A 27399-nucleotide genomic window follows, 5' to 3' on the forward strand; every position below is an offset into this window, starting at 1 on the left:
TTTTGTAAATTGTTGAGACAAAATAATCTTATTGAAAAACAAATACTCATTTCTAGTCACTCGATAACTTATTAAGTAATTTACACTATTTACAAATATCTTCTGAAATCTAAAAGCTCCGATATAAACACTCACTGAACCTGAATAATCTAAAATGTCGTTGATTTGCGATGCCATGGTAAGAATATAATTATATTATCACTTCAATAGTCTGATTGTCACTGTTCTAAAAGATTAAGTTGTTGCAGTGTCATGCCCTGAAGAGACGACGTCGAACCTTCCGCTACGTCTAAATTCTTCATTCTTTTGTACCTGCGAAAATAATTCGGTCTAAATATTTATGGTGATGGAATATTGTGGTTAAATTGTGTTTCGAATAAATTTTAACTGCCACCAACCATTTCTGTGACCTAGTGTTCACAAAAAGTGTTACCGTGAAAATTATTCTAGTGTCAATCATCTTTTATAACTGCACAGGCAATGAGATATTGCCCTAACAATTTCGGCAAAAGTTAAACAATTAAATTAAAGTATAATTCAAATTCGGAATTGCAGCCTATCAGGTCAAATCCAAATCAAACAAATGAGGAGATGATAAGACTTACTCATAGAAGCAGGTTAGACTACACGATAAAAGGGAGAGAGGCAAGTTCCGGACCCCGAAAGTTCGCTCCATAACACTCCTCACTATAACCAGACCTTCTCCCACCAAGTTACCACCACAGCATTCACACACTGTCTTGTTACTGTGGAGAAATCAGGTTTAAGAGCTTAAGAGGGAGGGAGAGAGAGGGAGGATCTTTGTCGCAATTAATGATAAACGAAACTAATTATAATACATGTTTTAAAGAATGCTGGTAAAATACCTTTCAACCCAATCTGAAAGTTCATCAGAACAGGTTGCCCGGTAATCCATCTCGAAATCCACCACCAACTTGGCGCACATGTCTTTCAAACTCTGTAAAGGAGAAGAAAGTTAAAAACTTTTACTTCAGGTAATAACTTATTTATAAGTCCTTGAAAATAATAACAGTCATTATTTAAGTTATTTTGGGCCGAAACTTTAACAACTAGGGCTGGCACTGGGTGATCGCTGTTGTTTAATACTTTAATACCAGTTGTTTGTGTACGAGTGGAATGGAGGCACATGATACACCGTAGAAGAGGTGTGTGTGATGCAGGCCACTCCAACGACTAGGAGGAGATCTCTTCATGTAGCATGTATGTATGACGATTGTGTTTGTGTGCTTTGATCCTGGACATCAAGTTAATCATGGATAGCTTTATGAAATGGCAAATGCCTGGTGGTTTTCATCTGCTTATCAGTCACAACCTTTAACTGCACAGTGCACAATTGGAAATTTAACGTGAGACAATTTTGTCATGGCGCCAATTTGAAAAGGCCTTTTATCTTTTGTAGTACATCAAGATATCATAGTATGAAGAATTTCTTTCACTTCCAGACGAAAAGCTCTAATATCCTTGTGTTATCTATATTGCCTATGCACTAATATCATTACTTCGTTGAACTTTCTAAATAACTCAAGTTGTAACTTTATAAGGGGTGTACGTGCCAAGCGTAATCCTTATCTCTGTCTTCAAAACGAAATTAATGAATTCCGGTCCGAGAACTCCGTCATGTTTGGTGGGACCACTATTTCGTTCAAGTATTAATTATTCATACATTTTGTTATCGGCATTTTTGTCGGTTCATCTAAAAATCCTGCCGGGTTCAGAAAAAATTGTTATTTCATCGCCTGAATTTTTTGTCCACTGCACCAACCCAAAAATATTTTCCGACTAATCATATTACCAGTTTGACTTGTATCTTTGCATTCAGCGATGCGTTTATAAGTATGTCTTCGATTTGGGAGAATATTGAAAAAATGAAGTTACTTTAAGCGAAGCCCAATTTTTAGTTTTACTAGTTTGACGGGATGTAGTTTTAAAATTGAATATCATTTAATATCTATTATTATGTTTATTAATTAACCATAGTACCATTAATTATCAGTAAAACCAGGAACATAATCACAGCATGGCATCACCACCCACAGCACAAACCAAATATGAAGAGAGAAGTTTCATTCATAGCAATCCTGTAACTACAGAAGACACTGTTCTCGGAGTTGCAGAAGATATTGGGGAACTTATCACCATTAATCCTGTTGTGACCATCAATGACACGGCCATTTCAAATGTATTTGAGTTGGAATCCGAGCATGGAATAAACTCAAGTGAGGCACCTGGCGAGCAAAACACACCGATCATTAATCGGGTTAAAGGTATTGGATTGATATTGATAGCTATTTTAAGTTCAGTGGCTCAGGGGGCCCTCACCAAATATCTGAAGGACATTCCAACTGGAGAATTGATCATGACAACGGGCACATATTCTCTGCTGTTAACCTGCTTGCTGGTGACTTTCAAAGGCATTTCTGTCACCAACTTTCCTCTAAAGAAACTAGTTTTTGTTAGAGTTATGTTCAATGTGGTTGTGGCATTGTCCAAAATTTGGAGTTTCCAAAATCTTCCTTTAGGAGATGCTACAGCACTGATCTTTACTTCTCCACTTTTTGCTTGCATCCTGGGGCGGATATTTTTAAAGGAGAAATTGACCCCACCTCACCTAATAGCAATGGTATGTGGAATTTTCGGAATATTTATGATCGCTAAACCTACTTTTTTATTTCATGGCGAGGCAGAGAATGCAGCACCTTGGTACTACAACTTGGTTCCCATTCTTGGAGCAGTTGGCATGGGCTCGGCTTACACAGCTCAGAGAAAAATCGGTTCGGCAGTCAATTGTGTGACCATCTCGGTGTACATGCTCATTGCGGGAAATATCGCAGGTTTAGGGTTTCAAACGATATCCGGGGACCCGTACATCAGCCCAGCCTGCTTCACTCCTCGCTTTATGATGCTAACATTAAGTTTCTTATCCATAATAAACGCCTTGTCCCTGAACAAGGGTATGTCATATGAGAAGGTTGCAACTGTGTCCCTGATGAGAAACCTTGATACTGTTTTAGCGTTCCTGGTTCAACTTGTTGTATTTAGTGAGCAGGTGGAGATTCTCTCTCTGGCAGGAACTGCTCTGATAATTGTTGGAACTCTCGTTTTAACACTCTCTAAAGTGTTCGATGTTTCTTGTGGGATTTCGATATGATTTTATGAGAAGCTTATAGTTGTACTACTACTAGAGTAATAGTTTGCTGTGAGAAGTTTGAAGTTGAACTTATTTTCGTTTATTTAGTGTACTATGTACTTGATGATTCGTTTTCTGTAAAAGCGTTCAATGTATGTTACTTGAATAATTAATATAACTAGAATATAACAAGTGTGCCCCAAGTGTGTTTAGTTTACTTAAACTGTGCTTAAAGTAATTTTTTGCTTCGACTGTGCCCCAAGTGTGCCCCAGGAAATTCAATTTTGTGCCCCAAGTGTGCCTCTAATAAAAGTTTAGAGATGCTCAATTGCGAGCCGATAATAACCAAGGTTTCCCATGTGCTGTTACATTCAAGTCAAAAGAAAGTCTTGATGATAATTTCTTGGATTAAAATAAGGGTATATGACACTAGGGCGGTAGACACAAGGGCTCTTAATTGTGTCTTCCGCCCTCGTGTCGGGTTCCCTTAAAATAATTCTAGAGTTCCATAATCATGAGCTTGAGGGAATAACACATGGGAGATAATAACTGGGATTTTCAACTAGGATCTGAGAATCCTAATTACACTAAAAAATGTCTCACCATAGGAGAGTTGCTGCTGTAGTGACCCCACAACTTTTGGGAAGTAAAGTTGTTCTTGATATCTGAAAGTGGGTTTATTTGAGAGTCGAAAATTTACTATCTGTAAAAATCAAAAATATTTAACGCTAAGATCGATTACCGTTGAAATTTGTATACTTAATCCCTGAACTATTCAGAATATTAATTAAGATACATTTTTCCACAAACATGGTCAAAAATTGAAAGTGAAATAAAGCTCCAACGTTAAAAAATTTAGCAGTTTGTACAAACTTACAGAGGGACTGGAGCCTGGTGAGACCGAGGAGGGAGAAAGGGAGGGCGGGTAACTGGTTACCCTCCAAGTTGAGGTGTTGGAGGGTTGAGAGGTGCACTACAGAGGCAGGCACTTCTGTAAGGTGGTTGTATGATAGGTTTAGCTCTTCTATTGCTGGGAGCGAGAAAAACCTGGGGGTAAAGTGGGTTGTTTGTTCGGAATTTGAAAAAGTTTACATTGTACTGATGATGTTGGTGACTGTCATGAAGTAAATTGGGACAACGCCGGCATTCACAAGTCATGTGGTCACTCTTACTTGAAACTACAAAAGTAAGAACTGAGAATGTAAAATCGAACTAGCTGTTCAACTGAATTAAACTTGTTTGTTTGTTTGTTTGTTTATAGAACCCGTCCCCAATCTCGTATCGGAAAATGACTAAACTCAGGTCTGAGTGTGAATACGGGTGGTACCTGCAAGAGTGTCCATTAAGCATTTAGAGTTCTGTAAAACTGCAGTTACAATTGTGCTAGAGTATTTTTAGTATATACGATTGGTATCAGATATATATCCCTACATGCTTCCAAAATTTGTAAAGCCGTCTTACATACATATCATATTACACCGGAGCCTACACAGTGCAATCTCCTCCAGTCGATCTGCGCCGTGTATGTTTATATAAGCGCGCGGCGCAGACTGGAGGAAACCACACTCTGCAAGTTCGATCCAGTGCAATGCTACATGTACGTACTACGGCTTCATCTCCAACTTTCTGCACAATGTACTGGAATGTTTTGAAGGAAAAGAAAGAACAAAAAAAAGGTGATATATATATAAATAAAATCAGCGATTTAATGTTAGCCTTAGGAGGGTAACTTTAATTCCCTGGTTTCTAAAATCAGCTTTTAAAAAAAAATAATAATAAAGTATGTAACGTCGATACCAAACCGATTATTGAGCGATAATAACTGAGTAGTTGATTCCTGGGTTGCGGAGTCATTTAGATGTTCCAGTTTTCGAATTTGGTTCTTGTTCAGTTCTTGACCAGAAGTGTCTAATGAAGTAAGTCAGACAAGCAAACTCTTCCTTTAATGCTGATATAAGTCGTCTCAATCCCAGAAATTATGAATGATGACCCAGTGTAAAAGTGCAGAAATCGGCCGAAAATAACAAAGACTAAAAACAGTTAAAAAGTGACAGGATTCAAACACAAGGAAAATTAATAACTTAGAGCCTAATAAGGAATATCTCTTCTGAGAGGGTGAGAGGTTCTTTAATTAGAGCTAATGATTAAATGAGACCCACTAAAGGTACTAAATTAACCGGACTGCTAGCAAGGAATCGAGAGTCGAGTCTGAATTAAACTTATATATATATATATTTTGTAGCTGTACTCCTACACATTAAAAGTCGGTGTTGATTAGATCTTCGAAATAAGTCTTTGCATCATTTTATTACATCGTTATCTCAAATTATTTGTTATATAGTAGTGTTGAAAGTATTATATATATATATATATATATATAAACTTTAACTAGCATTTTCAACAGGAAATGCATTTCAATTTACAAATCAAGTTATCACACAATGTTTTTACCCGTCAGGGATGTAGTGAATGAGGCAGAAAGAGAGGTTCAGCTCAGCCAACTTTGGTAATCCCGACATATCTGAAATATTTTCCGTCCTGTAATTTGTAAACCATCAATTAGCTAACCATATAAACGATCTTAGCATATGAGATTAGCATAATACCCTTGTTATGCTGTTGGAAACATCGGGAAGGGGCTTTTCGATGTGCTTCTTATAAGCTTATATTCTGGTGTAATTTATCTACATTCTACTCGTGCTATTAACTATTTGTGTATTTCAACTAACATTTCAATTTTATACAAAAAATTATATTCACACGAACCTGTAGGCAGTTGGATGATAGGGTTATTTCGGAAAGTCAGAGATACTAAGTTTGGTAAATGTAGTGCTTGCACCGGGATGGTCTGAAAAACGTCGGAATTAGGGAAACTGAGCTAATTATTCAAACTCAGTCATGAAATAAACGGAGTTTAAGTTACGGTCCCTCACTTTGACTGTAATTAAAAATTCCCTCCCCTTAAGGAAGAGGGTTCCACTTTCGTAAACACTCTTTTTTTGGACAGACCAGCTAAGTTCGGAAAAATAAACACACACATCTAACTAGCGCGCGTATATATTCACACAGCGCACCCGACATGACAATTATCACATAAATTATTCATTCGGTTTTCGCGCCGGCAACAGCCGAATTTATTTTGTTATTTCACTTTGTTCATGACACCTTAATCAGAATTAGTGCTGGATCATGTCCGCGATAATCTTCCTGTGTACAGGACACAGTCAGGTTGAAATAAAACTAACCTCGAAGAATTAGGTCTACTAATGTGTAGATTTATGAGAAATAAATATGATCACCTACATAACCAAAGTCCAAAACGTACACGAGCCAACAATTTCAGGAAATTCTCTCTGAAATTCTCAGCCTACTATAACCAATCAAACACTGCCTATTTGTTCACGTGACAAATTTGGTGCCTAGAATACTAATGGCATTCAATAGGGTACAGGGAAGTAAGGTTAAATCAGGGTTAGCACGCGCACGCCAGGATACCTATAATTTACTTTGAGATAACAAATTTAGCTGAGGTTGGAACCAGTACAGTCAATTCAAAATCATTAATCATTTCTGCGCGCACAATTGGTTCTCCGTTCTACTCATGTGTAAATTTGAAAACAAATAAACCGATGTTGAAAATCATCAGCCAGGTATCGACGATCCAAAAATTTCAAAGATCCTTTCTGAGGCCTACTCAGGAGCTGATTTTGGTGTTTGGTATCGTGCTTAGACCAGTTACAAACTGTTTAGATGTTCACGTGACATATTTGGTGTTCAGAATTAAGAATATCTATAGTCGCTATAGTTACCCAGGTCATCAGAATGTATGTGCTCACTTTCAAGAAAATGAGTATTCCAGGCCCTACAAACAGAATTACTGCTATCAAAATCGCTCTCCTGTAACGGGAATTATCACTGCTTCGCTAGCTATAGCTGTCATACCATTGATACCTTCATTTGAGGAATATTTTGTACAAGGAATGTACTATGATTCCATCTACAAAGTATTCATAGGCTTCCCCAAGAAAGAGAAACATGTTAATGTTCTTCAAGCTCACTATAATACCACAAACATCGCTATGGCTCTATGGATTTTACATGGAAGTCAACTAGACGTCCAGTTCATTTTTATGGAAACAACGGAGTCTGCTTATTCAAGTACTTTGTTCGGAGTGACGATGCAAGAAGAATCATAAAATCGATTGAAAGTAGAGCGGACATAACTGATCATAAAGGAGATCCAGTAGTTTGGCTAATGCTTGGTGTGAACTTAGTCTGCTTCATCATCATCACTTGTTGCTACTTGGTTATCAATATGTGTGTTTTTGTTACGCGTTGATTATTGAGCTCTCTTATCTCATCTCTTATCGCTACAATTTAACGACGACTCAGCTGCTAGTTTGTGTCTGGTGCTGTACAATTCTGGATACATTATGGGAAATGTGGACTTTGACTCTACAATGTGGTCATGTAAATATTTGACCAGGTTTGGTGAAGCTGCTAATGATCTTGGTGTTTGGACTGAGGAAGTGATGAAGACAATAAACTGTGATGAAGATAGTCATTTTACATTAGACAAGTTCAAGAAACCAAACAAGGACGTTTTAGTAAAGCACCTTTTTGATGCATTTCAGAATATTTTTATATACAAGGAAGCTTTTCTAACAGCGACAACAAAACTAGAGGAAATGAAAAGTGACATGATTAATGCTCAGAAATCAGTTATTCAGTTGCAAGGGGAACTCTTGGACATTAAGACTAAGGATCTAGAATCAGTCCAGAGAACTGTCCAAACTGCTGTAGAAAATACTGTTCAAGCTGAGATTAAGTCTTACAGTGCTGCTGTGTCAAAACACTCCCCCAGCTCTGCATCCACTTTCACAGCAGAGAACTTGAAGAAAGTAGTTCAGAATGTGGTAGCTGAAGAGGATCGCAGCAGAAATGTGTTGATTTTTGGTCTAAAGGAGGAAGCAGGAGAGAAACTTGGGGATAAAATTTGCGATGTGTTTGAACAAATGGCAGAGAAGCCACGCTTTGAAAGAAGCTGCTCGAATTGGGAATAAAGCTGCTGAAAAACATAGAGCTGTCAAAGTATCATTTGGAAGCTCTAGCACCGTTCATCAGATACTGATTAAAGCTAAAGAACTCAGACTTTCTCAGTGTTTCAAAACTGTCTTTATTTCACCGGATCGGTCGCCGGAGGAGCGTGAAGTACATAGACAGTTGGTTCTAGATTTGAAGAGGAAGGTCACGGAAAATCCTAATAAACGTTATTTTATCAGGACTGGTAAAATTTGTGAGAAAGATGAGTGAGATATAATAGTTTATTTCTTATCTAATAAAATAGATATTACATATTTTTTGGCCATTTTTACATGAACTCTTACACTTACTGGGAATATACATGCATTCTGGAGTTTAAATTATCACTTTTGTCACCACGCCAGCCGCTTTGAAGTCGGCAATTTTTATTTTTAATAATATTGGTTGTTGATATAAGCGGGATATAAATACTCTATTTCATTTCATTTCATTTCAATATCCAAACCAGGATTTCTTCACGGAGATCAGGACAGCACCATAACCCAGAAAGAGTGAGTGACAATAGGGCTCTACAGAACAAAATTTCTCTTATTGTTGCGACTGATTTCTTATGTTAGGTACCATTTATTATTTTATTATTATTGTTATCAGCGGTATGCATAATCTTGGCGTTTTCGATACATGACTAAATAGTAAATGGTATGTTACGTATGCGATGATAGTTCTTCCACTTAACTCTGTTATCAACCCATTGATTTACGAAAAGACATTAATAAAGTTCCTATGCAGAAAGTTATGGGAAGTAAAAAGACTCATCAAGCTCAGTACCTCCACATTTATGTCTTCGATCGCAAGATTCTTTCAGACAAGGAGTGAAGACATACAGAGTGGCACTGACATCGAGCTAGATGTCATGCAAATGGAACTGCTAGGAGTACAAGAGGATCGGGAAATTCAAAATCAAGTATTAGCAGAGACAGAAAATTTGTGAACTAAAGAAACCATTGATGAACAAATTATAATATTCTTTAAAAACTACCATCACTTAATTCAGCACAGAAGTGCAGTTTTAAACTGTGTTTATATGATTTACTTTGTACTATTACTTAATTGAAGTGAGTGCTGGAAAAGCTTATCGTTGCTACTGAGAAATCCTGAGAAATCCTATAGTTATCTAACTTTTCATTATTAATTATGATCGTGTATAAATATTGTATTTATTTTAAGCTAAAATATGTTGATCTAAAAGTCTGTATACAAATTTCATGAAGTCTAGGATATAGGATTTAGTCGTGACGAATAAATTTCAATCTGAATTTTTAAATTCCTAAATAAAAAGAACATAATAAAAAAATTGTCACAGTTATTAACTGAGATATCTCCTTAAGTTTTACACTTTTCGAAATGAATTTTTTTGAAATGGCTCTTTAGTTTAGTATTGCCACTTGCCAGTCACTCGGATACGGAAACTTCATGTAGCTGTATTATCAAAAAGTTAAAACTAAGTCGTGTTACTTACCCTAAAATTATTGAAAGACAGATTGAGGTCCACCAAAGTCAAAGACATCGGCGTTATGTCAGGAACTAAGGTAATGAAATGGGCCTGTAGATGATTTATCAGTTTTTATAGGAATTTGAAAATCACAAAGCGAGAAATACCTATTAACTCATTGTTCAGAACTTCACAAAATTAAAAAGTCGACACTTGATGACTTGAAATGTTAAAAAGTCCCACCCTAAGGCTGAGTTTCCTGCCACCATCTTTGAGAGCATTGAAAACAGCAGTTCTAGAAACAGTCATACAGCTCTCATCAGGGACACAGAAGGGGGAACCAGACCTAGCTTCCCCTTGGAAGAATCTTGACAATCCCCCAGTAAAGAGAGCGTTTGTGTTGGGATAGGGGTGCTCTATCATCAGGTTAGGAGGTGTGTCCATTCTGGAGAATATTTCATTTGTGATATTTGAGCTGTGTTTAACAGCTAAACTGAACAGAATAAAGGCCCCCTCTGACAACTAGTTTCAGGAAATACACATAGTAATCAATGAACAGACATTATTAACTTTTTAAGTGACTTACAAGCAGAGAGTTTGATCACTGCCACTCTCATCAGCAGACTGCATCGCCTGCCTAATCATAGCCCGCATTTCTATCAGCTTTTGTTGCTTTGGAATCCTTTGTGGCTCTGCTTCTGGTATCTCTACCTCTAATAAATGGTGGGTTTATCTAGCTTATCGTATTAGAACTGTTCGATAAAAGTGAAAAGATTCTAAAGCCACACAAAAAATTTGTAATGTTTCATGAATTTCAAGACATTAGAGTTTCAAGACATTAGAGTTTCAAGACATTAGAGTTTCAAGACATTAGAGTTTCAAGACATTAGAATTTCAAAACATTAAAGTTTCAAAACATTAGACTTAAATTTAGGAAAACTGAAAACTCACAGATAACAAAGAGACCCAGGGACATTTTATAATTGACAAAATCAGCCTATTACTCAAATAACTTGAATAACAATAAAAACAAGAACTAACCCTCCAGTACATCTTGTACATGTAATACTGGTGGAGATTTCGGAGGTAGTTTATGGTGAGTCACACCGTTTGGGGTGGCGTGGAACGTCTCGAAATTCTCACGGCTCTTCAGTGGTGCACGCAGATTAGTTCCTATTGTTTGGGACCTGGGAGTGTAATCCGACATTATTTGTTGAAATTATCTGAGGTGGGTTTGACACTGTGGACAGGATTAGAATAAAATATAAGTCGCTGTAAGTCGCTAAACATCGAGTGAAACTAAAACACCAGTTCTTAAGTCCAGATGTCACTTACACAAGAGCCTCGCTGACAAAGTCGTTTAGGGTAAAGAGAGGAGGTGGTTTGGGGGCCACAGTAGCTAGATCCAGTAAGTTTACCATGGGAGGTTCCTCGTATATTGGAGGTCTAGTTGCTTTTACTTCATGGGTCACTTCCAGTTCAGGGGAGTTGGTCGGACCGTGGAGGGACGATAATTCTAGTCCTGAGGAGTGATATCACGTGACAGTGATTAATCAGTCAGCATATTATAGTGGTAATGATAATTGGTGGTAAATTATTTGTATGAGTCATCATTTTGAAGAAAGGCTAGAATATGATCCAAACAATGAACAAGGTATGAATCTGACAAAGTAGAAATGAAATATGATGTATAATGTACAATGTACAATAAGTATACTTCTCAAAGCATTGCCTGAAATAAGTATGAACTTAGGAATATTAAACGAACCAGCTATCTGAGGTAAAGGAGTGTAAGCATGGGTTAGTTTACCAAAACTATCGACCCCCTTCTTAGCAACTCTCTTCGTCTCTGCATTTAGACCTGAAAAACAGACACCTCAGAACCGCTACAAAGTTTAACAAAAAGTCCATGCTCAGATCTTTAGATGGATAGCTGGATAGGATTTAGAGCTACTGTTGCCGGCCATTATTAAAAGCGTCCTAATAGAGCAAGCTCTGTGTATGAGAACAGTAAACACATAACACCCTGCTCACCAGTGAATGTTATCTCCTGCTCCGGTTTTTGGGGCTGAGGCTTTGGCTTACGTAACAGGAGGACTTCCATCGCATACTATACCTTCATGAACACAATTAATTAGTATACTTATAAACAAAATCAATAGACGGCGAAGAGAAGTTGAAAGTAATTTGTAACGTGGAGATGTTAAGGGTGGGGGGGGGGGGACTGTGAATATTTGATTTTGTCCAGTAATACAATCTTTGATTAATATGTAAAGTGATGATCTCATATTATTGCTTGACACCTCATATATTTCACAGCATCTTATTTTGCCAGCCAACCGGGTAAAGAATGACATCATTCTGTAAGCTCTCGTATTCAATTAGTGATGATGCAATAACATTATAACATGGACACAGAGAGAGTAGAGAGCACCGCACGTGATCGGACCTGTAGTCAGGTGACACCACCAGGGTGCTCGTTATTCACGTGACCGCGTATCACTGACCAATACTATCGCTCTTTATAATCTCGTGACACTGCAGCATTGAATAATGGGGTAACAGCCTTATATGTCTGTCAGTCGTTCTGCCAGCCAAACCGTATTATGAGTAAAGAAGACGTGTAACTCCTGGACCCTGGTATTATAAACGAGTTTAGCCAGCATTCGTTGTGATTGTTCAGTGTGTCCCTTACCTGCGATTCAGGTAAACTTTGTTTTGAAATGCGTCCAGGTGGAAGAGGTAGAGGGGTAAATGGAGGGCTAAATGGAGGGGTAAACGGAGGTGCAGTTCAAACACCTGCAGCTGGCAGAGGAAGAGGTAGATGTTTAATTTAATATTTATAAAGTTTGTTTAGTTTCCATTCCGTTAGGGATCGTTCACGTTTGCTTACGCTAGTTTAATTTCAACAAAATAGCCGGGGGGCGTTTTAAATTACCAAAAAAAAGAGCGGCTTACGTAATATGTGAACGGCTCCTTATTACTGCATTGTGCAATTTAATGTTCCATTTGATAAACTTTTAAACTAGATATTTTACATATATATATGATGTATGATCTTGTTAGTACATGGGTCGATCTGCATACATTTGGACTAATTACTAGATAGTAGATACTAGTATAAAGCGTTCACATAAGTGCATATTATATGACGTATATACTTATATAGTAATTCCATGTGCAAGCTGTGCATGTAAGTATGAAGTATAAAATTCTTATGCTACTGCTGTAAGTGCGTTTCTAGTGCTAGTCAATATATTATAGGACACTACAACTCAGTGTACCTAATGATTCTATCAATACCTCGAATTTCCACCAGGACGAGGGAGAGGGTCGCGAGTAATTACTCCACCAGATCAAGAACAAACAATTCCTGCAATCGGTCAGTTATCAGTTGGAGGGGTCAGAGAGAGGGGCGCCAGAGCTAACTACAGGGTAAGATGCACCTCATCAAACTTACAAAATTTTATTATTTATTTGTCATGGAAGCGTTAAGAAATTTAACTAGGAGGTTTTGAAAAACATAATCGGACAATTTTACCATCGAGATTTTCAAAGTGTTCCCGATATGGTTATAAATATAATGCACCAGATTTATTTCACACAAGATTCCACCAACTTTTCTAAATACCAGCAGGATGAACCAGGTCCATCTCAACTAGCAGCAGTGAAGTGTGGACCACCCCCTGGTAAACCAGTCACTCTTCTAACTAACTATCTTAAGTTGGTCAAGTCGAATAATCTCCCTATCTTCCAGTACCATGTGGAGATATCCCCCGAGGTTAGTTTCATGTTAAGTTGTACTTGAGTTGTTATTTTGGGGGGGGGGGTGTAACCCAAAAAAACCCAATCCCAGTATGACCTTTTTCAGGGTAGGAGTTGGGTTTTTTTGGGTTTTTTTGGGTTTTTTACAAATTTTTCATTTGAAGGAAATAAAATCATGTAGGCACCTAGCAAAACAATTATCAGTACAACATCACTGTTGTTGTTCATCACTACAACATCACAATAGATATAATCGCTTAAATATCACCCAAAAGCAGTATTTTATTCACTGATGTGCTCAGAAGAAGTTGGCCATCCAGATATGATATCAGCCATATGTAATGCTCACTTCGATGGCCATGGCAAATTGAGTTAGTAGGGACGCAACTCACTGATGACCCCAACCCTGACCGCAACCGGTACGAGAGGAATAAAGCCTTTCTTCTCACCTTCACGATCTCTGTTTCCGTTTTCCTGATCATCCGCTTAACGAGAAACCATGCTCTATCTCCAACTGAAAGAATCTTGCAGTTACCATCAGCTGCGTGATCACATGTGATATTAAGTGATATCTTCGCTTGTTTATGGCCCTGGAGTCGCTAAAATCTTGACTGGGATGGCATTCGATCTCGCCCTCCATTAAGGCAAACCTCAACAGCCGTATCATGATGCAGAGCATCACCATACACAGTTACTATTTTCGCCCATTCCTCTGATGAGTCAATATCCTCCACTTCCTCTTCTTCATCATCTGTTTCCGCTTCGTCACTCTCTGCTCCGTCAGAAGATGGTTGGAAAGCCTCTCCTTCAAAGTTACAGTGTTCTTATCGCATCATCAAAATTTTTACAAGTAGGCAGGTGGTCTTTCAAAGTTTCAATGGTTGTGTGAAGCTTAGGTGGCCCAAGGCGTCACCGCTGGATATAAGCTGGGTGGAAGCCCTGGTCTGATGTGAGGCTCCCAGAACTTTGAAAAGGGGTATTCTGCTGGTGCCCTCTTCCAGACACTCATCGGACAGCATGATGAAAGCCACTACCTCCACGTGGTGAAGACTGGATACTGAACAGGGGGTCCAGGCTAAAGGCAGGACGGTCGACGGGAGACATTGAGCCCCGGAAGTTCAATAATTTGATCTATTGACTCCTTAACTCTTGGTCTACAAGAGGCTTTGAGACTCGTAAATCTTTACTGTGGATTGCACAGTAGCTAAAGAGGTGTTGGCTGTTACCCTGTTCAACCTAGTCTACTATGACCCAGCTAGACTGGACCACACTCTGGTAGTCAGGATACGGCTCCCTATGCCCGGGGTACCGGGTAACGAGGTAGTCAGGGGAAGGGTTAGTCCCCGCTAAAGTGTAGCTCTGTTCTCACTCTAACCTCCTTATGCTTTGGGATAAAATCGGAAAGTCCCACACTGGAGCAGGTGACGATTGGGTAAGGATTACAACTGATGCTGTTTGGTAGAAAAAGGAAGTGTCACATTTGTCTTGTATAGCATATGTTCGTGCAATTACATGCTCAAGATACCCAAGATATTATGGTGAGAGTTAAAGATGGCTTTTGTTCAAGCGGATTGCCTTAACCTTTTACTCTTTTAGTGGCGCAAGAGTTAAGAACACAATCCACTGCCAATGTGCACTGTGCAGGGGACTGCACAGGATTGTGAGCCAACTGAAAAGTCAAGATGAATCTTATCAACAGCTATCAATAAGGTTAAAGCCCCTTATTTTTCTAGTGGAAGTGGTTGCCGGGGTAATTACGCTGCTATTACAGAAGCTGATAACTCGGTCTCCACAACACGACAACCTATTTCTACAGAAAGTCAAACAAGAAAACATCAAAAAAATATGAACATCAATTGTATTGTATCATGTAAAAGGACTGCTAAGGTTAGCACATTTAACATAAGAACAGCCAGAGAACAGCACAAACGCATCGAACTTGCAGAACTATTTTCTCGAATCAAACTGCACATCCTTGGCCTGCAAGAACATCATGTAGAGCATTCTGAGCCTACCAGGATAGAAAAGATGAACAAAGGGATTCATCTAGTGACCTCATCTGCGTGGAAAAACGCAGCTGGCGCTTCTAATGGGAAAGTAGGAATCATCTTGACGAGGACAGCATATGAGGCTATTTAAGTCTTATAAAATCTTACAGCGCAAGGATCCTCACCATGTCTTTCAATGGAAAGCGCAGGCTCACTGTCATCACATGCTACAGTCCTACAGAAGCCTCATCTGATGAGGAGGCAGAAAATCTCTTTTGTCTAAAACCAAGCATCTTACTGTTAATTTAGTAGAAGAGGAGCCACACACAATAACTTCTGAGGACGGACATGCCTTAGAGGAAGTTGAGGATTTTTTCTACCCAGGAGCCTGGATAAGTACAACAGAGCACGACTTAAGGGTACCCAAGGCCAAGGCATGGGCTGCCTACCACAAAATGAAGGCTATATGGAGGTCCAATTTGCGCCGAGATTTAAAGATCCGTCTGTTTCAAGGCTACAGTTGAATCAATCTTCCTGTATGGAACGGAAACGTGGACAATGACAGAATCTTTGAAAATAATAGACAGATGTTACAGTAAAATGCTTTGGATGGCCCTAAACGTGGACTGGAGAGAACATCGCACCAACAAAGAGGTCTTTAAATCACTCCCAAGAGTTAGTTCGAAGATACAGGCCAGAAGAATGAGGTCGGCTGGGCACATCCAGAGATCCAGCGATATGATGACCTGGCAGTACACCAACTTCTCCTTCGGGAACCTAGCCATGGGACCAGAGGGAGGGGCAGACCACCGCTCACTTTCGTCGATAACCTAATAAGTGACACCGTACTCAAGAACACTGGGAGATTAAGGAGCTTATGGCGGACAGAAAGCTTTGGAGACACATCATTGAGACTCGGACTCTGAAGCCGCCTTAAGTCAAGTAATTTAAGTCATGTGCTTTGACTTGCCCTTGACCTTCGTCATAGCCTCCTTCCATGACAGGAGAACACATTTGCCACATTTGGCACATTTCCACTTTGTGCATTCATATGGATTATATCTCGATGATCGAGACATCCTGTTTGCTATCGTGATAACATACTATCAATATAAACACACTCATATACTATGTAAACTATCTATTAAGTTAAGACATGAGAACAACACGTAGGTAAGACTCAGTGGGAAATAATTCACATTCAATACAATTAATGAAATGGCTAGAATTTTGTTTAAATTTTGTTTAAAAAACCCAAAAAACCCAAAAAAACCCAATCCCAGTATTACCTTTTCTTGGGTAGGAGTTGGGTTTTTTTGGGTTACACCCCCCCCCCCTATTTTAAAGACTTGTGGTGATATGATGATAGGCACTACGGAGTTAGAACTTTAGAAGGGTGTTTGCATTAAAGGTTATATAGAAAATTGATATTATGTGTGTGATGATCTGAGATTAATCCAACGAAGCGGGCACTGGACAGATGTTTGAGATGTTAACGAAAAATACTTTTCAGCATATTAATTAGCGTTGTCAAATTTGTTTATCTAATTGTATTAAGGATTAATTATTAAGAACTTTATAGCTAAAAGAAGAACTAATTGCCAGATTGTGAATGAAAGAAGAAAAACAGGAATGATGTACAATGGAATAGAAGAACTAAAATATAAAATTATATTTAAAGGTTAGATACGAACTTAATTAAACGTGCCACCAAGATTCTATTGATTTCCACGAAAACCTTGCACGATAATATTTAAGGAAAATTGTGGGAAAACATTAAACCATTTTTAACTCTCTTTCTATTAAAACATTCAGATCAAATTTTGTACACTTTCTTGGATACAATTGGAGCTGAGAAAGAATATCATGTCACAAGTTCTACTAAAGATGGGGAGATAATACACAGAGTAACTGTAAAGAGAACAGGAGAAGTCATAAAAGACAGCCCGCACTTTGCTAACGTATTCTTTAATCAGTAAGTGTGGTCAATCAGTGAAGTCGATCGACGATCAGTAAGGTTCTGAAGAATTCGGATGATGACATAGAACAGATTGTGTAATGTAATTTGTGATGTGTATGTGATGTGTAATGTAATTTGAATGACTTGGTAGTACAGTTCATAATGGACTCTAAGTTTTGAAACGAGGAATTGAAATGCCCAGAAAATCATTATCATCATGCCTTTAAAGTAAAATATTTCGCTTGAGATTTGCTAAAATTATGAAATAAGTACATGATTTCTAAACCATAATTTCAGTATTCATATTTTAGATCTGTTGCGATAGAATAACGAAAACTCTTCAGTGTGGCAAATAACATATCCGACTGGCAGAGAATTCGAAGAGATTACTTTGACCCAAAGAACGTGACAAAACTTCCTCAATATCACGTGGAGATCCTGCCTGGCTATCAGTTTAGAGCTGGAACCTTCGCTTCGGGTCCCCTCATGAGTATCGATAATAAACACAAAGTCATGCGGACTAACACAGCTCTGCAGTTTATCCAGGAAATCGTTACAAAGGTATAATATATATCTTTAAAATATACAGCACATTTGCATAGCTATGTCTTTCTAATTTGTTAATGTTAAAATATTTTACATGTTAAGAGAATTTTCGAACTCGATATAATAATATATAATATATATTTTTTGAAACTATGATGCAGTACTACAGTATGACTGAATGTTTTCATAAAAATCGAATAAGCGGGATACATAAGTTTCTTATAAATATATATATATATATTTATAAGAAACTATAGTATAAATAAACTATAGTATATATTATAAGAAACTATAGTATATATACTCAAATACCCGGCCGAATCCATAGTATATATACTATAGATTCGGCCGGGTATTTGAGTGAAAATTGCCGGCAAGAGCCGGGATTAGACAGATATACCCTGGCGATATTCCTGCCGCTTACGTGCCGTGTCTATAATTTATAAACACTATAACCATTGGTATTGTCAGAAAGGTGGTCAGCTACAAACAGCTCAAACTGATATAATCCGAGAGTTGACAGGAAGAGTCGTTATTACAAGGTAATCTCGATAATTCCAATTTTTGTTAAAGAAATTTTGTTGTACTACAACGTGAACAACACCTCAAGATTTCAACAACCTTGGTAAATGAATAAATTCTCATCTCTTACTCCAACACTTTTCCAAGGTACAACAACAGCACATACAAGATTGATGACGTATTGTTTGACATGAAAGCATCTCATGAGATTGAATTGCGACCTGGGTACAAAATATCCTTCATAGATTACTACAAAAATAAGTTCAATCTCACAATCCATGATGCAGACCAGCCGATTCTTTTGAGTCGAAAGGTAATTGTCTTACCTAAGCGTTTCATTTTAATGTTCTACAACTTTTTGACAATTATTATCATAATGATCAATTCACGATTATCAAATTATTATGTCAGAATCTATGATTAGTTCCCAGACGCCAGGGCATCCAACGACTTTCACGTTGTAACTATGTCCTCTCAATTATAAGATTATGGTACCCAGTGGCGTAACGTTGCCTGTTGGCGCCCCCCTGCCAAAAAAAGCGCCCCCCTGTTGGCGCCCCCTCCCCTTTTGGTGCCCCTCCCTAAAATTGATCAAATTAGGTGATTTTAAAGAATATGCCGGTAAAATCTCTAAAAAAAGTGTGTATCTAGAGCAAAAAGCGCAGTTTTGCTAGTACTTTAGTTAAGTTTTCGAAATTGTCCCACATTCAAACGACGATTTGGCGCCCCCCTAAGACGGCGCCCCCCTGCACAGCGGGGTCAGCAGGGCCTTTCGTTACGCCACTGATGGTACCTCCATAAAGCCATTGTTTCAGAAACAACGTGATACCAATGGTAATGATAAAGAAATACAGATTCATCTAGTTCCAGAAGTATGCTATCTCACTGGACTGTCCGAACAAGAATCTACCAACACAAGAACCCCTTTATTTAAGGCACTGTCAAATGTAACACGCACCAATCCGACTGATAAAGTTGCGGTTCTCCAGACCTTTGCTGATACCATAAACCAAGAACCGATAACCGAGAGGTACATCATTACGTTATAACTTAACATTATACATGATCCGGAACAACACTTTAAATTATTATAATAATAATATACGTTCAAATATGCGTTTAAAAAACAGAATAACATCTAGATCACACTGAAAACAGGTTAATTTGATACACAAAGTATTATTTTAGGTGGGGCTTGAATGTGGAAACTTCCTTACTGCAACTTCAAGGAGGAAACATTGGAGCAGAACAAGTTATCAATGAGAAATTCAAAATAGACAGGGGAAGCTTTGATAGAATGACAAGGAGTAGATTTGTCATATCTTCTGCAGGAATCAAGGATAATTGCCATATCATCTGCAACAGTAGGGACATGCCGGTAAAACTAAACTCAATTTTCAACAGAATTTAAAATTGACTTCTCATTGACCGAAACTATACCAGCAACAATTAACAATTTTGTTCAAATTTCAGTTGGCACTGTCTATGGTAGAGCAGAAATTTGCTCAAGCAGCTGGCATGGATATAATTTTCAGAAGAGAGAACATTATTCAAGTTAACAGTGACAGGTATTTATTATTTAACTTTCATCATTTTCTATTTGATTACTGAGTGTACATGCAGAGTGCAAACCTGTAATGTAATCCCAAATCCCCATAATATAGATCTGTACTATATTATTCAATGCAAAATAACTTGAATTCATGACAAATTTACTTAAGTATTGATGGACGGGAGAAGTGAGCCATATTTTTTCTGGCATTTTTTCTGACAGCCATTGACCAACGCTTCCAGCAGCGAAAAAATTCTTAATCTATAATCTCTACAGCTAGTAACTAAGCCTGTAGAGTACAATTTATAATGTTGATTTAGACTTGATGAGTAACTTGTTTAAGGGGGCCGGGGGCCGTGGGCGTATATGAAATTTCTCTCGAAATTGTTTTTATAGTTGTTTCTGATAAAGGGGAGTGATATCTATCAGCTTCTTTTGGTCCCACGGAAAAATATGTGTGTATGCTCATGTGTAATTAATTGTATTGTACGATCAAGATTCTAAAACTCTTCTCGTAAATTTTTTGAGCAATCACCCTGAAACTTTCAGGATATGTTCTAGGGATCATTTAGAGGATTATGTAACATAAGCGCTGACCTTTGACCGGTGATAACTTCGGCTAGGAACAATATTTTTCCATAGGACTAAGATCAGCTAATAGATATCACTCCCCTCTATCAGAAACAACTATAAAATCAATTTCGAAAGATATTTCATAAAGACCCCCTTAATTTCTTTGGCACAGTTGAAAAAGAAATCAAGTTGAAACAAATACCCTCGGGGCTCGGTCTCACCCCTCATTAAGCAAGCTAGTAGCAAACTAGTAGCAAACTAGTAGCAAACTAGTAGCAAACTACCATGATGGTATTATCACCATAGTGGTATTAACTACTCCATTAAACTGAAATTTACAGGGCAGAAGCATTCATGGAGGCAGGGAACTCAGTGGATACGAAAGCTCTGCTTTTTATTTTGCCAAACGAGAAAGCTGACAGATACAATGCCATCAAAAAACGTTTTTGTGTTGAACAGCCGAGAATCACACAGGTATAATTTCTTAAGGGCATTTTGTTGTTTATGACATATTGTGCCAGTTAAGGCAGAGATTAAATAATAAATCAATTTATACATTTATTTAGTTAAAAAATTTCCTCTTTCCTCTTTAAATAGAGTCAATCAATGTTCTTAAGTTTCTCTTTAATTTTTCAGAAAATTGATACCATCCTATGCACACTGAATACTGATTTTATCTTCCATTCTTCCAGGTCGTTTTAGCAAAAACCTTACGGAACAGCAATGGATTAGCGTCAAAGATTACAAAGATCCTAATGCAGATTGATGCGAAAGCTGGTGGCCATCTTTGGAAAATAAATCTTCCAGTAAAGAATGTTATGTTCGTGGGCATAGACACATACCATGATTCCCTATCTAGGCGACGTTCAGTTGGCGGATTTGTTGCCAGTATGAACGATATCCAGACACGGTAAGGCTTAGAACATGCAACTTATTTTAGAATCTTCTCCTTCTATTATGATGATTTTCTGTTTATCAAAGCTTTCTTCGGTAATCTCAGTACCTCAAGAAAAAATCAATCAAAACACTGAAATTTGGGTAAGCTGATATCTGAAAATGTCCTACCGGTAGGACATTTTCATGATTTTCCTTTCGTCAATGCTTTCTCTCGATTGTGACTTCAGTCACTTATACTGGCCTCGCTGATTGATCACAGGTCAAATATTTAGCAAAAATTGTAAAATTTTGGTCAAGGAAACAGCAGAAAAGCTTTTATAATTTAACAAATGGTGAAGATGGCACCAACACTTTTCAATCACTTACCTAATGTCATGATTTATGTATGTATAAAACTCAAAAATGTGCAAACTGTTCTAGTTTGCACATAGGCTGTGATAATATTTACAGTTACTACTCAAGAGCATTTTGGCATGACAATGCTGGCGAAGAAGTCTTCTCAGGCTTACAGCCTATCATGAAGGACACCCTCCTTGAGTATTATCAGTTGAATCAACAATTTCCAGCAAGAATTATCATATTTAGGTACATTTCTTTTTAAAAAATCAAACTTTTATCCTCAACATGGTCATGAAGATTTAATTGAAAATTAGTAGCCTTAAAATCAGCCATTTGTTCAGCAAGCATGTATTCAAGCATGTATTTAAATTGCAGGGATGGAGTTGGTTATGGTCAGATGCAAGCTGTGCGGGAATTGGAGATAGAGTCTATAAAGAGGGCTATGTTGGAGTTACAGCTGCAAAAGTAAGTGCTACAATAATAACTTAAATAAGTAAATATGATAAGTAATAACTTGTATTTAACAGTTACAATCCAATGAAATTTTCTACCAAAGATGCATGAACAAAATCACCAATCAAACAGAATTTTCAATCAAACAAAAGTTTTAATCAAATCGAAATTTCAATTGTATACCATTTATAACAGTAAAAACTTGAGTATAAACGATTCAATTTGATATTTGAAGGAAGCCTATAGCTTAGTGTGGGTCTCACTATCTGTGCACTGGGCTACAAACAAACATGTTGTATATCAACACTGGTCTAGATACAGCAGTCTTTGGATTGTAATAATTTTATTAAAGGGAGTAGAATTAGCGGTTTGGAGCATTAATAGGGAGACAGCCTACTATAAATCCAGAGTTGTATTGATTAAATAAGTTATAAATTAACGGTAAATTTGAGGACCTAATTTGTTAACTTTTTTTTGCTTTAAAGAATACCTAAATAAATTGTATTCTAGAGTACAGTAAAACCCCGATTTACTGCGGGGTTTGAAGGAAAGGAATAGCCAGGGCAAACCGGCCTGGGTTTGTGGTAAATCAGGGTTTTGTTTGTTCACTTAATGTATGATTTTCTGTTTATCAAAGCTTTCTTCGGTAATCTCAGTACCTCAAGAAAAAATCAATCAAAACACTGAAATTTGGGTATCTAGGATATCTGAAAATGTCCTACCGGTAGGACATTTTCATGATTTTCCTTTCGTCAATGCTTTCTCTCGATTGTGACTTCAGTCACTTATACTGGCCTCACTGATTGATCACAGGTCAAATATTTAGCAAAAATTGTGAAATTTTGGTCAAGGAAACAGCAGAAAAGCTTCTATAATGTAACAAATGGTGAAGATGGCACCAACACTTTTCAATCACTTACCTAATGTCATGATTTATGTATGTATAAAACTCAAAAATGTGCAAACTGTTCTAGTTTGCACATAGGCTGTGATAATATTTACAGTTACTACTCAAGAGCATTTTGGCATGACAATGCTGGCGAAGAAGTCTTCTCAGGCTTACAGCCTATCATGAAGGACACCCTTCTCTCACTATCTGTGCACTAGGCTACAAACAAACATGTTGTATATCAACACTGGTCTAGATACAGCAGTCTTTGGATTGTAATAATTTTATTAAAGGGAGCATTAATAGGGAGACAGCCTACTATAAATCCAGAGTTGTATTGATTAAATAAGTTATAAATTAATTAAATGTGAGACTAATTTGTTAACTTTTTTGCTCAAAGAGTGGCGTAACGTTGCCTGTTGGCGCCCCCTGCCGAAAAAAGCGCCCCCCTGTTGCGCCCCTCCCCTTTGGTTGCCCCTCCTAAAAATGAACAAATTAGGTGATTTTAGAGAATACAGCGGTACCAAATCTCTAAAAAGAGTGTATCTGAGCAAAAACGCGCAGTTTGCTAGTACTTTAGTTAAGGAGTTTTCGAAAATTGTCCCAACATTCAAACGACGATTTGGCGCGCCCCTAAGACGGCCGCCCCTGCACAGCGGGGTAAGAAGGGCCTTTCGTTTTTACGCCACTGCCTTCAAGAAATACCTAAATAAATTTTATTCTAGAGTACAGTAAAAACCCCGATTTAATCGGGGTTTGAGGAATGGAATAGCCAGGGGCAAACGGCCGGGTTTGTCGGTTAAATCAGGGTTTTGTTGTTCACTTAAATGTATGATATTAAGCCCTATGTGAGGGAAAGGGTATGGCAGCAGTAAATCGGTGTTTGCGGTAGATCAGGGTTTTACTGTATGAGTATTTAATCATTCTTTCCTCAGGACTGAATTTGTTTTCACAGTAGTAGCAAAGCGCATAAACACTCGCTTCTTTGAAAAGTTTGGAACAAACTACAAGAACCCTTTCCATGGCACAATTGTAAGCAATGGTATAACAAAAAACGATCAAGCGTTTGACTTCTATTTGGTCTCTCAATCTGTTAGCCAAGGAACTGTGAGCCCAACACATTATACAGTCTTGGAATGGAATACAACTCTTAAACCTGAGCATTTACAGCAGATTGCATTTAAACTCTGCCATATGTATTTCAATTGGACTGTAAGTAGAAACAAACTACAAAGGTACTTTCATCTTAATCAAAAACAGACAAATTAATCCACCATTATATGTAATGAGAGTAAATCTTACATTATAATTAAAAATTAAAATTTCTTACAACTTCTTTCAGGGATCCCTATATCTCCCTGCCTTCACCTGCACCTTGCTCCAGTTTGATCACACGTTGCACTTTTTGGTTATGGAAATCTTTACATGCAGACCCATCACCAGCATTGCGTCACCATTTGTTTTATTTGTAAGACTGGTTGACAGTGTTTATTCTTCACAGAGAATTGAACAATTTGGGATCCGGACTCTACAGCGTAAGACTCTACAGCGTGAGACTCTACGGCGGATAGATGACTATAACAACAATAAAACTTGAACGAAATTGAGTCTTCTTGAATATAAATTCACTAACATGCATATTTCAATTTGATTCTCAGCTTAACCAATGCTGCACTGTGAATGGCAATTGCTACTTGAAATGTGAGGTCTTTCTATATAAATTGAAGATTTTTATCATTTTATTTATCTATATTTTTAAAAGTTGATATATCATTTATATTTACTTTCATAATTATGATGACAAAAATTTTCAACTATTTTAAAATGTTTGGCATATCATTTTTACCTTAATGTAGTTAACACAAAAAAAATATTTCTAATTTCCTTAAACTAATAGTAAAACAAATTTTTTAAGTAAAACAAATTATTATATTTTATAACCACAATCAATTCATATTTAGTTCAAATATTTAAAGTCAAAATAACCATTTCACATAAGTGGTTTTATTATAATAAAATAATTTGTTATAAATTAATAAATTAATTTACACTAAAAATGTACAGAATGTACACAATTTTTATCTAGTGCAACACTGGTTCGGCGCGCGGCTGATCGAAAAAGTTTGGTTTGCATTTACTACTTACTAACTACAGTGTACAGCGTACATGAAAAGATAACTTACCGAATCTTTTAATACTAAATACATATTAATTTAGATGTTGTTCAATGAGTTAGCCACAAAAATGTTCAAATTATGTAGGAGGGTAAAAGACACAATTGCTAGTAATGCTTCTTTGTGCCCGTTGACTACAATGAACATTTTGAGGAGTTTCTCCAAACAGCTTTTCATCGGAGTGCATGTTATTTACTAGGTTATGCACAAGCCAGGCCAACATTTTGTTTTTGTGTCAGCCGCGCTACTAGGTTGCAGAGTATGATTTAAACATTAAAAAATTATACACTATACAACACAGGGGGGTCTGAAACCAGGTTTTCGATCAAATGCTGCCATTTGAAGTCAGACGTCGCCAACAGTTGCTCTCGTCCAATGAAATCGCTGCATTTTGCAAGTTAGTATGCATAATTGAATTACATATATTCATATGCGGAGCTTGGCTTACATAATGCAGCGATTTCATTGGACGAGAGCAACTTTTGGCGACGTTTGACTACACATGGCAGCGTTTGATCGAAAACCTGGTTTCAGCTCCCCCTGTGACAAATTTGCTAATACATAATATCAGAGTCTTCACATAGCCATGTGTATACGCGTACTGCGTGACGCGCTTGTTTCACAAGTAGAATATGCTCTCTTTGCCGCCTTCGGCGGTCGCGCACTACTGCAAGCGAGAGAGCCCTGGTTAGAGCAAATCAGAGTCCAATCTAGCTGCAAACGTCAAACACCACTACACAGTTCAGCCGCCAAGTACCGTTTAAGTGAACACCGAGACACGAGGATTAGGTGTCACTTTGTAAATCACTTTATGGATGGATTATTCAGTAATTGTTGTAGAAAATTACAGTCACTGCCACCTCACAGCAGGGGAAAAGTGCAAATAAACTGCTGCTAACTGCTGCTCACTGCTACTCACTGCTGCTCACTGCTGCTCACTGCTGCTTATAGCGTTATGTCGTGGGTCTCAGGTCTGATTAACGGCCAAGAATAAACAATGACAGCCCTTGATTTACTTAAAAGCAACCAGTCATATATATATAATCATATTACTTACCTGGCACGCCAATTCCTGTGCGCGGCGCTCTTTTCAAGCTTCCTATACGTGATCTGTGAGAGTAGCGAGCAAAAGACTAGCAAGCTAGATAATCATATTACTGTCTTTGGATACTGTCCCTCCTTGATCCTTTTATTTTTTCCTGGTAATGACTGGTATTCACAATACACTTAATAGGTAAATGATTGATACATGTTTCGTATCCCTTCGGCGGCGCGCGCTTCGCGCGCGAAAAGTGGCATGCAACGTATGTCAAGTAAATAATATGAAATTTGATTCACGATGTCAATCCTTCGCATTTCGCCGATCTGCATTGTCATACGTTGTATGACCTGTGTATCGTCAGGACACCTAGTGAATTGTAGGTTTATAACCTACTGCAGGACGCGCGCCGAGTTGGACTCGTCGAATATATGGAACAGATATTTTACGAGTATCGCCCGTTAACTAGTGAAACGACCGTGGGTGTCACAACGTGATACAAGATCTGCATAAGTGGTTGCGAAAAGATGAGCGGCTTGGAGGACTTCGCCGCTTCGAAGCGCCGCGCAAACTAGCATTCTTGCTTCGCATCGTCCGTCGTCGATCGTTGCTTTGCTTCGCAGAGCAACTGGCAACGATCTCGACGGATTGACATCGTCAAATAAAATGCGCGGCTTGACGGATGTTACTCGTCTAAATTTCTTCGAAGTAGCGCGCGCCGCTTTATTCTCGAAATAGCGCGCGCCGGGCCAAATCATTAACAACGGTCAAATGCGCGGCCCAATAGTGCATCGCGCTACAAAAAGAAATTAAATATAATCTTTTTAACTGACGATGTCAATTCATCGCAGTTCGGCGAGGCCAATCACAAATTAGTAGCACATTTAATTTGCCGATCTAGCAAGGTGATTTGTGGTTGCGAGAAGCATAATTGAGTGCGCGGCCCAGTAACGCATTGCGCTTCACCTAACCATGTGCTTTCGCGCCACTGCGGGCGCAAGGGCTCTGGATAGAGCAAC

General features: G+C 38.0%; 2 protein-coding genes across 2 annotated transcripts; one reads left to right on the forward strand and one right to left on the reverse strand.

Moving 5' to 3' along the window:
* On the reverse strand, positions 1–11813 carry LOC134814646 (uncharacterized). Its single transcript, XM_063822805.1, has 14 exons — positions 11718–11813; positions 11452–11544; positions 11019–11205; positions 10725–10870; positions 10270–10396; positions 9927–10128; positions 9711–9794; positions 5915–5996; positions 5600–5669; positions 4026–4195; positions 3752–3813; positions 867–958; positions 606–746; positions 1–312 (listed from the first exon to the last, which is right to left on the reverse strand). Exons 1-14 carry the CDS (start codon positions 11785–11787, stop codon positions 219–221), a joined length of 1620 nt encoding a protein of 539 aa, XP_063678875.1. The 5' UTR covers positions 11788–11813; the 3' UTR covers positions 1–218.
* Positions 11814–12348: 535 nt separating this feature from the next.
* On the forward strand, positions 12349–24764 carry LOC134815525 (piwi-like protein 1). The gene is made up of 17 exons (XM_063824064.1): positions 12349–12503; positions 13003–13118; positions 13318–13464; positions 17042–17117; positions 17252–17411; positions 17741–17957; positions 18414–18484; positions 18612–18777; positions 19280–19494; positions 19653–19842; positions 19938–20032; positions 20931–21063; positions 21282–21499; positions 21937–22071; positions 22201–22290; positions 24103–24379; positions 24669–24764. Exons 1-17 carry the CDS (start codon positions 12407–12409, stop codon positions 24762–24764), a joined length of 2499 nt encoding a protein of 832 aa, XP_063680134.1. The 5' UTR covers positions 12349–12406.
* Positions 24765–27399: the final 2635 nt, after the last annotated feature.

This window comes from Bolinopsis microptera, chromosome 5, assembly GCF_026151205.1.
Source record: "Bolinopsis microptera isolate Bmic1 chromosome 5, MBARI_Bmic_1.0, whole genome shotgun sequence".
Taxonomy (NCBI): Eukaryota; Metazoa; Ctenophora; class Tentaculata; order Lobata; family Bolinopsidae; genus Bolinopsis; species Bolinopsis microptera.